Source organism: Pezoporus flaviventris, unplaced genomic scaffold (genome assembly GCF_033815535.1).
Source record: "Pezoporus flaviventris isolate CSIRO_AGI_PZ_B2104156 unplaced genomic scaffold, CSIRO_AGI_Pfla_v1 ptg000063l, whole genome shotgun sequence".
NCBI classification, from domain to species: domain Eukaryota; kingdom Metazoa; phylum Chordata; class Aves; order Psittaciformes; family Psittacidae; genus Pezoporus; species Pezoporus flaviventris.
In genome coordinates this window covers 3,891,184-3,903,600 of record NW_026892611.1, presented here as the reverse complement: position 1 = coordinate 3,903,600, position 12,417 = coordinate 3,891,184, and the positions used below count along the sequence as shown (strand labels likewise).

At 57.5% G+C, this 12,417-nt stretch overlaps 1 protein-coding gene across 3 annotated transcripts; it reads left to right on the top strand.

The window, feature by feature from the left end:
- Nucleotides 1-328: 328 nt before the first annotated feature.
- LOC133277746 (uncharacterized) lies at nt 329-2,652 on the top strand. 3 transcript variants are annotated; one of them, XM_061469845.1, is made up of 5 exons: nt 329-849; nt 1,129-1,284; nt 1,558-1,659; nt 2,061-2,163; nt 2,497-2,652. In XM_061469845.1, exons 1-5 carry the CDS (start codon nt 715-717, stop codon nt 2,562-2,564), a joined length of 564 nt encoding a protein of 187 aa, XP_061325829.1. In that variant the 5' UTR covers nt 329-714; the 3' UTR covers nt 2,565-2,652. The 3 variants fall into 3 exon arrangements, with proteins under 3 accessions (XP_061325829.1, XP_061325828.1, XP_061325830.1); XM_061469844.1 differs by having other exon boundaries at nt 795-1,284; XM_061469846.1 differs by lacking the exon at nt 2,061-2,163 and having other exon boundaries at nt 795-1,284; nt 2,497-2,549.
- The last annotated feature ends 9,765 nt before the right edge of the window (nt 2,653-12,417 follow it).

Genomic DNA, 12,417 nt, shown 5'->3' with positions numbered 1-12,417 from the left:
CCACACAGGGCCATGCCACGCTGCTTGGGTGCGGGTGCACAAAGTCCCTGTCAGTGCTCTGCTTACACCAGCAGAGCCGGCACAGACAAGCGTGTGGTGTGCGGCTGGTGTCCCCCAGCACGGGCTCTCTGTCCCCGGTGCCCTTGTCCTGAGCTGCCAGCGGGACCCAGGAGCTGCACAGTGCCGGGAGCCCTGCAGGCTCGGCCGGTCCCTCACTGCCATCTTTGTTTCAGCTCCTGGCCTCCAGCGATGTGACACCAGAGAAATTCGCTGGCGTGTACAACAGGGAGAAGTTCCCGTGGTGTCAAAATGTGGTGCTGTTCTCGCTGACGCTCACAGGCCTCATCACGTTGTCACAGTCACCTGACACGGTGAGCAGGGCATAGGCAAGGGAAGCCGTGTTGGCCTCCTGGGGCTGGGCAGTGGGTAACGCGGCGGCTTGACCAGGGCTGGGAATCGGGAGCTGGGGTCACGGCTCCAAATGCCCTCAACGTCCAGTCACAGGCCCCGATCCCCTCAGTGCACCATGGGGATGGCCTGCCAGGAGGCTGCTGCAGGGATTCCTGTGCCACTGCCCAGTCAGCCAGGCAGGAGTCTGGTGCTTAAGGGCCAGAGCATTTTGGCCTGGGTGGTCCTTCGCCACTTCACATACAAGGAATTCTGTGCTTTGTACAGGCAAAGAAAATACTGGTCCTGCTGCCAGATTTGATATACATGCTGCAGACAGCCCACAGTAAGAACAGAAAGAAGATGCTGCTCATTTTCAGAAATGTGATGGGTCATTTGAAGAAGAAGGACATCTCCACTGCTCTGCAGCTGGCCGAGAATCTCCCGCAACTGTTTGATGATGTAAGGCTGCTATGGAAGCCTGATCCTCACTGATGGGCCCTTTGCAAGGACAAGTGCCTGTTAGCAGAGCCTGGCGGCAGCACTTGCATGGGGCTGTGCCCCTCCTCATGCCCCTGCGCTCTCACGGGGATGCCTTCTGGGCTCTGCAGCCCAGCTCAGCTTCTCCCTGACTTGCTGATGGCTCTGGGAGACCTGAAACCCCTCCCCTCAGCCACGCTGACGCCCTTGCTCAGGGAGCTGCTGCTACTGACGCCCTTCTGTCCTCCTCCTCCTCACCAGGTGTCCAGCCAGGTGCGAGAGCTCTCCATCTGCCTATTCAAAGAAGTAATACAGATGGCGGATTGGAAGCACCAGCGGCAGATGCGGAAGAACGTGCAGGGGAGCCTGGTCCCACTCGTGTTGCACATGAGTGATGAGACTGAGAGTGTGGCCAAGGTACAGATTGCAAACCTGAGCAGTGGTGTGGGGAAGGGCATGCTGAGCCCGCGGGGGTGGCCTGGGCAGCAGGGAGGGCAGGAGAAGCTGGCAGGGACATTTGCCACGCCTGCCCTATGTGGTCCAGCAGGGCTCAGCAGCAGCCCATGGCCACCAAGGCCTGAAGAGCAGAGTCCCCAGGGACTACCCAGCTGTCCCTGCAGGTGCTGGGGGCCAGGGCTTTGGGCCGCAAGCCCTGTCCACAATCTCCCCAATCCTTGTCCTCCTCTGCAGGCCTCTCACGAAGCCTTCTGTGTAGCTGCAAAGGTGCTCAAATGGAAATGGCTCAGTCACCACGTGCAGGCACTGGAGAGATGGAGAACTGTGGAGCGCTTGGTGAGGATAAGTCCCAGGCTGTACATGGGGTGCCCCTGTGCAGTGGTGCCTCGCCTGCAGTGCTTCAGCCCAGAGCCTGTAGCCTGGTGCTGCATCCTCCTTCCCTGCCCTCAGGCAGAGCTCCCAAGGGCTCAGGCAGAGCTCCCAAGGGCTCACCTCTCCACCCTCAGGATGTTGCAGGAGACCCATCTGGGCCCTTGCAGCGGCACAAAGGGCTCTCGGGACCTCCAGACCCTGCTTTGCATGTAGCTGTCTCTTGAACCTCAGCCCCACAGGGCTCCTGGCTGGGAGATGCAAATGTCCTGAGGATGAAGGGGGGTGTGTGGGGTGCTGGGAAGGGGGACTGTCCCAGGTAACTGGGGAGGGTGTGTATCATCCCTGCGCCCTTTTGCTCTCTCCAGCTGGAGCACGACCGGAGCAGGGCTGAAGAATATGTGCGTCAAAGCATGCCTTATCTGCAGCACGCTCAGGTCACCGTGCGAATGGCAGCCGTGAGGTTCATCGGTGAGCCGCAGTCCCTGGAGTCCCCCTTATGGCAGCCTGGCCCCAGTCCCATCTGCTGCACTGGCAGCGAGGAGCAGCCCTGTGGCTGCCAGAGCCCCAGCTGCCCTGTACAGGGCCTGTGCAGCCAGGGGCTCTGTGCTTCCCCCTCCTACCCCTGGCCTGGCAGCAGGGCTCAGTGGCACCTTGCTCAGTGGCACCTCCCCTCGGGTCCTGTCCTTCCCTGGGGTCACCCCACTGAGGGGAGGGAAGGGGTTCAGCCCAACCGTCAGAGCCGGGGCCACGATACCAGGAGTGTGCTGGCCGGCAGCAGGTCTGACCGAGCTCTCTGCACAGGACTGGCTGCGCGGTACCTGAATGACAGCAGCAAGGACACGCTGCAGGAGATCTTCAAGGGTGAGTAGGGGCAGTGCTGTGTGTGATGGGGCTGGCGGGGACAGGGGACAGAGCCTGGGCAGCGTGCTGTCCTGCTGTCCTGCTCCAGGGAACATCTTGGGGGCATTTGCTGTAATCCTGAGCAGCAGCTTCCAGGTGATCCATTTGTCTGCCTGCGCCTCCTGACCAGGGAAAGGGATGGTTGGGGCTGGCATGGTCTGGAAGAGATGCCTGTGGGTCTCTGCAGATCAGTGGGTTTCAGCTCTGCTCTTTTTCCGTCTGTTGCAGCACTCCATCCTTTGACAGGAGAAGAGGAATGTCAGGTCTCATCCCTGGTACAACAGACAATATACATCCTGACCTATATATGGATGCAGAAAAGACGGAGGCGGACCCTGTAGGCGTTGTGCTCCTGACTCTGAAAAGCCAGGCAGCAGTTAAGCCCTGCTTAAGAAAATGTGACTTTTTGATTAAAGCTCCAACCACAATTCCAAGGCCATGGTGTCCTTCGCAAGCAGCATGGAAGGCCACGCAGCAGCCGCTGGGCAGCGGTTGCGTCCTGGCTCCACGTACCCACCTGGCCATGGTTGCAAACTGGGGAGTGTTTGGTGAGGAGAATCCCGAGGCTGGACACGGGGTGCCCCCTGTGCAGCGGTGCTTTGGCTGCCCTGCTCCAGCCAAGAGCATTGCTCACATACGAGGCAGCCCGTCCCGTCCCTCCTTCAGCTCTTACAGCTGCTTCCCACAGCATCCCAGGCACTGTTTTGCTGCAGAAGCTGGATGCTCACCACAAGTCCGGCACTATTCTTTGCTACCTCCTTCCCTCTCCTCTCAGGACCTCTCAGAACCCAGTTGTTCTGAGGTCCCCACAGCCAAAGCAAACTCTTCCCTCCTGATACAACCTGGAGGAAACCTTTCCCCTGAGCCGACTGGGCAAGGCAGAGTGGGAAGGGGAGAATAGGTTCCTGTTTTGCTGCAGAGCGGGTCTGGGTGGCGGGCCCGTGGCAAGCCCCTGGGCACCTGATAGTACCGGCAGGAAAATCATCCCAGGGCACCGGTCCAGTGGCAGCGGGTACCGGCAGGTCTGTGGCGGGGCTCTGCGGGGACACAATGGTCAGCGCCGCCTTTAGCGGAAGGAGTATCCAATCTGGTCCTCCCCTGGTGCTCACCCGAGGCAGTAGCAGTGGGACAGGTTCTCTGAGGACGGACCGTGTCTGCGGCCGGGCCGCCGTTAGCAACCGTTTTGCCGTGGATACCTGGATCTTCTTCTATACTTGTGTCGTGGTTTAAACCCAGTCAGGCAACTCGTTCACTCCCTCCCTCCCTTCCCACCCTCCCCCTACTCCCGGAGGGACGGAGACGAGAATCGAAAAGAATGCAACTCCCACGGGTTGAGACAAGAACGGTCTAGCAACTAAGGTAGAACACAAACCACCACTGCCACCACCAATAATAACAATGATAAAGGAAAGAACAAGGGAAGAGAATACAGCACCTCACCGCCAGCCGACTGCCAGCTCGTCCCCCCAACCCAACCAAGCACCGACCGATGCCTCCTCCAACCCTGCAGTCTTAGCCCCTCCGGGTAACCATCAGTTACATCCTGGGCATGACGTGCTGTGGTATGGAATACCTCTTTGGTCAGTTTGGGTCAGGTGTCCTGCCTCTGCTTTCTCCCGGCTTCCCCTCCTCCCTGGCAGAGCATGAGGCTCACAAAGTCCTTGGCCAAACCAAAACATCATTGTTATCAGATCTGTTCCCAGCTACAAAGAAGGAGAAAAATGACTGCTAATGCTGAACCCAGGACAACTTGCTTGGTGCCCTTATGGCTGCACAGGTTTTACATCTATTCTGCAGTTGCTTTTGGGATCAGCATTTGAATTGTCATTCAGTTCTCCACCTCCAAACCCCAAAAGAAGGCAACTGAGCATGCAAGTGCTTTGTCTGAGAAGAGCCCAAAAATCTGTGTGTGGAAGTGAATAGCTGCTGGGGAAAGGCACCCACTGGTGCAGTCAAATGCGCTACTTCACTGCAGGCCCACCTGGGTTGTTGCACAGGCCAACTGTAGTTCAGCGTTTATGACGGGTCTGGGTTGTCTTATGTTTGTGGGTAACTGAATGCCCTCATTGCTCTGGTGTTGTTCAGCTGAGTTCTGCTCTACTTCCCGTTTGTTAGTGAGGGAATGGGTCAGCCTGGGTTGCTCTGTCACTTCAGGCAAATCACTCTGCTTGTGCACAGTGTTTTCACGTTTCCTGTGATGTTAATGACAAGGTTGGGGTGGTTTTAGGACAGGAGTGGGATTAGGCCACTCAGGAATTTAAATCCTCCTTGTGCAGGTAAGTGAAGTGCTGCTGCATGAGCTGGGAAGTTCTTGGCTTCAGCTGGAGCCTGTTATCTCCGTGGTGTGCGAGCTGAGCTTGTTGTAGTGCGGCCCAGTTCAGAGAAAACTACTCGTGTGTTTTTCTAGAGGTGGCAGACACTCAGGTGCTTTGTTCCATTTGTGTAGTGCTGAGCCTGGTCACAGGACTGCAATTTTCAACGCTTTTGGGCAAAAAACAATAGATTGAGAGTTCTCCCTAGTCTGCCGTTCTTCAAGCCCTAGCATGTTTCTCTTGGGCCTGTCCCCAACAGGCCCAGTTATCATCTCCCCTTCCCCCTTCCTACCTAGTTTAAAGCCCTGTCAATGAGCCCTGCTAACTCCTGCCCCAGAAACCTTCTCCCCCTCTGGGACTGATGTATCCCACCTGCCACCAGCAAACCAGGTGTCTCATATAGCAGCCTATGATTGAAAAACCCAAACCCCTGCCTTTGGCACCAGTCCCATAGCCATATATTGATCTGCAGTCTCTTCCTATTTATCTCTTCACCTTTGCTAGTAACAGGTATGGAGGCAAACACCACTCGTGCTCCACACCCTCTAACCAGCCGTCGCAGGGCCCTGAAGTCTCTCTTCGTTGCCCTTGCCTTGCTTGTAATAATTTCATCGCTGCCAACCTGAAAAACCAGCAGCGGATAGTAGTCAGAGGGCTGCACCAGATCAGAGAGTTTCCTTTTAACATCTCCAATCTGAGCCCCAGGTAGGCAGCAGACTTCCCTGTGGGATGGATCAGGTCGACAAATGGGCCCTTCTGTTCCCCTCAGAAGGGAGTCACCCACCACAATTACTCTTCTTCTTTGTTGAGGAAGTTCTAAGGCATGGGGGTGAGCGACAAGCCCTAGGTGACTTACTGGATGGATCTACCCCTCCATCACCATTTACCTGGCCCTGTAGTTCCAAGACCTCATACCTGTTGCTCAAGGGCAACTGGGAGGAAGGAAGGGATTGCGAGGGTTTTCGCATACCTCTCCGAGGAGGGACCTCCCTCCATACTTCCTTGTTCCTTAAGTTTACTCCTTCTGTCTGATGGTAGGAGGGAAGGGGATCTATCACTTGTTCAACCACTTCCCTCTGCCCTTGCCTTAGGGTGTGGCTCCACCAATCAATTTCACTTTCACACTCTCTGATAGCTCTCAACCTTTCAACGTCCTCCCTCAGTTCAACCACCTGCTCTAGCAGGTCATCTATTTGCTGACACTGCACACAAGCGGTGTCCCTGGCTCTCTCCGATACAAGTGCCAGGCTCAGGCATTCACTGCAGCCAGGGACCTGCACGGCCGCATGTCTGCAGGAAGGCTCAGTCTGGGTACCCACGTTATTCCTCACTACAGGTTTTGATCGAGTGGTGACCATGATCTATCTGGTTGATCGGTCCGTCTACGTCTCTTTGCACAAGCAAGCAGTCCTTCCTCCTCCTGCGCTCCAGCCGAGTCCTCTTGATCAGGCGCTCGCCCCACTCGCCTGCCCGCGCAAACTGCCTCGCCGCGCTCCCTCTGCAGGGTTTTAAGCGCTCACAGCTGCCGCCGAGCCTGCTGGCTCCGCCCCCGGTCAGTCAGCTACTCGCGAGAGCTGAGCTGCCGTCTCCTGGGCAAGGCCTGTTGAGGAGTTGAGGCTCCCTCCTCAATGGCTTTTGTCGCTCTGAGTTGAGGCTCTTGGATGCTGATCTCTCCCCGCTCCACTCCGGTGTTGCAGGCGTCCTCTCTCACTCTACTCACCTCAGCAAGGGGTACTTGGAGTCATTGAAGGGTTTAGGCTTCCAGATGATCAGAGTGACTACTCCCCAAGCCTCTCCTGGAGCCCACTTTCTCATTCAGTCATCTGTTACAGTCTCCCTCTTCCTCAAATAGTGTCTGGCCACTGTACCCACTCTTCCTTACCAGATGCCTTACAGACCAGACTCTCACTACTGCCAGTCTTAAAGATCCTCTGCATGAAAGCTGGAAGCAGAAATAAAAAGAAAGTCTTAAAACATCTAATAACCTAAAGAGACAAACCCTCCAATAAAACCCTCCCCACTCCAGGGAGGAAGGAGACCACGGTGATTCATGAAGCCAGAAACAAGGAAGAAAGGTAGGCTTAGCCTATCTTCCCTCACCATTGCCTGGACCCCGAGAGCCAAGAGGTTAGCACTGAGGACTGGGCACAGAGGGACTGAGCCAGCTCCAGGAACCAGAGCTGGATGGAGACAGGGGCATCCTAAAGGAGCCACCACCTGATCATCTGTCCAAGCTGCTCCTAGATGAGAAACTTTGCAAGCACATGCCGCTGGGTGACAGCCAAGCATCATTTCTGAATATAGGTCTGGTCCCACAAGAACACCATCTCCTTGCCCTGCCCGTGCTGGAACTGCTCCAGGGACAGGACTGAGCAGTGAATACATCCCACATCCCAGGAGTGCCTCCACCATTGCTCCTGCTACACTAAGGATGCCCAAGTTCATGGACAAATGAAGTATCAGTGGCGACAAGTCAGCCCTGGGTGATGCCCAGAGACACTCCCCAGCTCTGTCCCCATGTTCCTCATCTGTCTGGGTGACTCCCCAGGCTAAAATCAGACCAAGGAACTTGCTATCGGTTAAACAGTGTGTTACCTCCTGGCCTGGTTTCGCTTAGTGGTGCAGACACAGGTCTGCTATGAGTTTTTGCCATTATTTTCCAGGTCAATTAATGTGAGAAACAATTTACGAAGGATTTATACAGGTTACAAAACATGTTTCTTAGAGCGAGAAGTGTTGCTGCTACAGGTGTGACGTGAAGACGACAACCAGGTTTGGTCACTTACAGAATAAAGGGTGTAAAGCTCATACTTCCCTTGGGTTTTTTAGAGCCATCTAAAAAGCAGTTTTAGAAGTGCAGTTGCAAGAGCTGTTTTTGAATTAAAAGCTTCAATTTGTATCAAGAGTATCTCAGAATATTCTGAATGCAGCTCAGCACGGGCTAGATTTGTGCTGACAACACAATTGCTGACATGCTCTTACAAATATTGTTCTTCTCACCTTCTAGTTTCACAACCTTTTCTTTTTTTTCTTGCCTGGAAGTCAAGGTTACAGTCACCACGTGCAGGCACTGGAGAGATGGAGAACTGTGGAGTGCTTGGTGAGGAAGGCCCCAGGCTGGAGATGGGGTGGCTCCTATGCCCTGGACCTCACCTTCCCCGCTGGAGCCCAGAGCACTGTGCACCTGTGAAGCAGCCAGGCCCGGCCCGGCCCTTGCTTGTGGCGGGATTCCCACAGCGTGGCACAGTCCAGTTTGGAAGTGCCCGTGGGCTGCCCGCTGCGGGAGCTGTGTGCCACGAGGCTCCACAATGGGCAGGGCCCTATGGACCCGCAGCTCAGGAGGGGCTGCAGATGGTGCCAGGCCCTGGCCTTGGCCTCGCCGCAGCCATCTGGCTGCTCGCCTTCGAACGGCTCCGAGTTGGACGTTAGGAAGAAGCTCCTCTGCAGCAGCAGCAGCAGCTCGTTGGGAGTGGTGGCTGTGGGCGGCTGCTCCTTCCTGTTCTCCCAGCGCAGCTTGCTGAGTTCGTTCCGGAGCTCACCGCGGGCCTCGCTGCTGCTCCAGGCTCCTCTGGCCAGCTCCTTCTCCAGCTGCTGCTGCAGGCTCTGTGCCTGACGGGCGGCGGCGTGCTGGTGCTGCATTTCCCCTGCAGCTTGCACCGCGCTGCCTCCTTGGAGCGCAGCAGCTGGCAGATCTGCTCCTGCCGCTGGGTGAGCTCCCGCAGCCGCTGGAACTCCCATGCGTGCCTCTGCTCCCAGTTGGAGCGCAGCCGTTTGGCCAGGAGCCGCCGGTCCCTCTCTGCCACGTCCTGCCGGTCCCCCTCTGCCACAGCGGCCTGTGGCTGCCCTGCCCTTGAGCCTGCCCAGGTGCTGTTCCTCTCTGCGTCCCGCCATCCCTGACCCCCTAAACGCAGGACTTGGACAAGAAAACATCGGTCATCTAATGCCGTCTGAGCAGTCTCCAGTGCGCGTCTCCAGTGCGCGTACGGTTCTACTCATGGGTTTTTGAGTCCTCTTGACTAGTCTGTCTCTGAAAATTAGGACACGTGCTGGGTATCTTGCCATAAGAAGACTCCATCTAACATGAGCAAAACGTGGAGCTCAGGGCACCCCAAGGGGACGCAATTGACTGGGGGAAACAGGCCTCTTTCCCCTCCCAGCATCGCCCTGCCTCTCATGTTCTGAATTGCAGGTTGCCGTGGTGCCCTTTGTGACAGGCCCTTAGTGATGCGCCCTCCGTTACCCACTGTAGTGCCCTTAGTGATGTGCCCTCCGTGACCCACCACGGTGCCCTTTGTGACGTGCCTTTGTGATGTGCCCTTGGTCACACCCCAGGGCACTGTATAAAAGTCAGCAGGCCACATCCTTCGTGCCAGTGTCCGGCAGGACGGTGACGGGACAGAGCGGGAGCGAGAGACTGACGCAGACCCCTGAGCGCAGCCCACGTTGTTCCCCACTGCCCCAGCAGCCCCGCAGTGCCGAGACACTTCTTTCAACCCTACTCGTTCCTCACCCCTACCCTTTTGTCCGGCAAGGATGGAAGAGGAACGCGCTGCACACATGCGGTTTATCCAGACTTCCCTGCAGAGCTCAGAGAAGGTAACCGCAGCCGTTTCCAGGCTAGCAGTGCCCGTGTCTCCTGATGGGGCCACTGGCTCTGCTGCCAGGCTGCTGGGGGCTGCTGGCTGGGCAGAGCTGCTCCCCCGGGTCTCCTGCACAGCACTGCAGCCCCACTGCTCCAGTCCCGCTGGCCACGTGCCCCCCCTTCTCATGCTGCCTGTTTGTGTCTCCTTCTTGTGGGCCTTGCCATGTCCAGTGCCTCTGGACTGGCTCCTCTGCCCACTGCAACTTGTCTGCTTCAAGGTGTCCCTTGGCCACCTAGAGGTGGCAGGGGTGCCTTCCCCATGGCGTGGGGGGTTAGATCCATCCCCGGGGAGAGAGGGACTGCAGAAAGACTGACGTGACCGTTTTCCTCCTTGCAGACCCTGGATGCCGTGGACGTCCTGCTGGAGAGCTTGGTGCTCAGCTCCCCGGGCTCCAGGGACCTGTGGAGAATCTTGCAGGTGTGGCATTTGCAGAGAGCAGGGCTGGGAGGTGCTGTTCCTCTCCCTGGAGGGAAGGGAGCATCCGCTCTGAGCACACTGTGTCCTCGCAGCGCCATGCCCACAGCACGCTGCAGGGAGGGTGCTCAGCTCTCAGGGAACCCAGACGTGGCCCACCGTGCTCTTCCAGGAGCCTGTGTCCCCTGGCTGCAGTCAACCCCACTTCCCATCTGCAGCCTCCTCCCGTGCCATGGCAAAGCCTGGCCCGTGGCACTTGTGGGCCAGCTCCATCCCCAGAACTTTCCTCGCACCAAAGCAGCGGGAGGCACTGACCCCTCTCCTCAGGCACCGCAGCAGTGGCAGCGGGTGCTGCCCTTCTTCCCATGCCTCGCAGTCCCTCCTGCTTTTCCGCCCAGGTCTGACCGGGGCAGAGACCCACTGGGACCTGCCTGTCCTGCACAGGGAGCCCAGCTCTGAAGTTCGGCACTCCTGACTTCTCAGGGAGCCGTACGCCCATTCCCCCATTGCAGGATCACCGCCCCCCGGGAGGGTGCTGCCCAAAAGCCCAGCCTTCACGGAGAGGGAACACAGGCCTGTGCTCACGGGGAGGGCACAGAAAGAAGCAGACTCTACCCTGGGGTGGCATCTGCCTCCCTTCAGGGCCACAAGGACTGCATGAGTCCAGCCAGGACTTGAGCAGTGCTGCTGCTGCTGCTGCTGGCACGGGCACCAGCTCCCAGGGCACAGCAGCACTTTCTCTCCTTCCAGATGCTGCTGCCCTTCATCAACATCAAGCACCCAGCTGTATGTGAACGGGCCGTGGCAAGGATCGCAAAGCTGGCCGATTTGATGGCCAGCTCTTCCTCAGTGCAGGTAGGGAGGCAGGCACCCTCCAGCCAGGCTGTCTCCCACTCCCTGCCCACCGTGGGCAGCAGCCTGCGGCTCAAGATGCCTGAGGCATTCAGCACGGCTCTGCCCTGGGCAAGGGTCTCGGCTTCTCTTTTTCCCATGTTTTTTCCTCCCCAGTGCCCTTTCTGCCAGCAGCCATCTTGGCCCCCAGTCCTGTGCAGGTCAGCACTGCCCAAGGAGCATGGCGGGAGGCCAGGCCTGGCAGCTCTCCCTGCCCGGCTGCCCAGCTCGCTGCTCTGGGAGGGCCCTGCACAACTCCGACCCTCCAGGATCCTTCCCTGGGGCAGTCTCAGGTTCGGAGCTTTTGTTGCGCTGCTGCCCCTCAGCCCTTCTACCTGTCCTGCCTCCCTTGCCCAGGTCTGGAGCTTGCTTGGACACGACCACAGCTCTTCCCACTATGACATCAGCAAGGACCGCTTGCTGGGACAGCTGCTGGGACGTCTCATTGTTTGCTGGACTAGCAAGATCTGGGCGATCCAGCAGGAGGCTTTGGTTGCTCTTCATCACCTCTCCATATTCATCCAGCACCAAAAATGTAAGAGAAGCTCTGTGGGCTTCATCCCTCCACACACAGACGTCTCCTCATAGTCCTGCTTGTTTCCCCAAGTATTGTAGTGGATTCTTTTTGTGCTTGCTGGAGGCTGTCCAGGGCAGCCTGCCCTCTTCCCTCACCTCCTTTGCCCGTCACAGCTGCTTCCCGCAGCATCCCAGCTATTGTTTTGCTGCAGAAGCCGAGTGCTCACCACAAGTCCGGCACTGCTCTTTGCTGCTCTCCTTCCCACTCTTCTCAGGGCCTCTCAGAACCCAGCAGTTCCATGGTCCCCATAGCCAAAGCTGTCACTGATGGTAATCAGTGCTGTGTCCTAATGACTTTTCCGTGATCCCCTCATGTTTAGGCATGACGTCACCTCAACCAGACAATTGTCATGATCATCCAGAGCATCCCCAGGATGGAGGGAAGAGGGAAGCAGGGAAACCCTCCTGTCTTTCTCTGTGCAGCACGATTAGCATGGCAAAGGTAATGAGCTTCTTCCTTGCTGGGCCTCTTGTCTGGGGCATCAGAACGAGACTGGTGTAAGCAAAGGGATCCAGAACCAGCGGGCTTGGCATGACCTCACTGTCCCTGGTCAGAGGGTTGCTGCTGTTCTGGAGCAGGGACTTCAGAGGGCTGCACTCCAGGGTCCCTCCTCTCTCACCTAGGGACCTCTCTTCTTATCCTCTACTCCGCAACGACTCCAGCCCCTGCTGCCAGCTTTCCCGTGGGTCCTCTCGCCAGAGCTGCTCTCACTGCCCAGCTGAGCAGCACTATCAGGGCACTCAGTGTAACACGTCTTCCCCGCCTTCCTCCTTCCTGCAGGCATTTGGGGAATACCTCCACCCTCCTGATAAGGCAGTCATCGTCCTCAGGGCCATAGAGGCCATGAGAGACTCATGCGTATGTGACAAGGAAGAGTTGATCAGCGTTGTGAACATGGCCGTGGCAGAACCTGCCTCCTGGCTGACAGAGGTAAGCAGCCTGTGGCTGCCCTGTCCTCCAGTCCTTCCAGGCACTGTTCCTCCCT

Coding starts and splice junctions, on each gene's coding strand:
- LOC133277746 (XM_061469844.1), top strand. CDS start 937: ATGGGGCTGTGCCCCTCCTCATGCCCCTGCGCTCTCACGGGGATGCCT. Junction 1,660..2,060: donor GGAGAACTGTGGAGCGCTTG/GTGAGGATAAGT, acceptor TGCTCTCTCCAG/CTGGAGCACGACCGGAGCAG. Junction 2,164..2,496: donor GGCAGCCGTGAGGTTCATCG/GTGAGCCGCAGT, acceptor CTCTCTGCACAG/GACTGGCTGCGCGGTACCTG.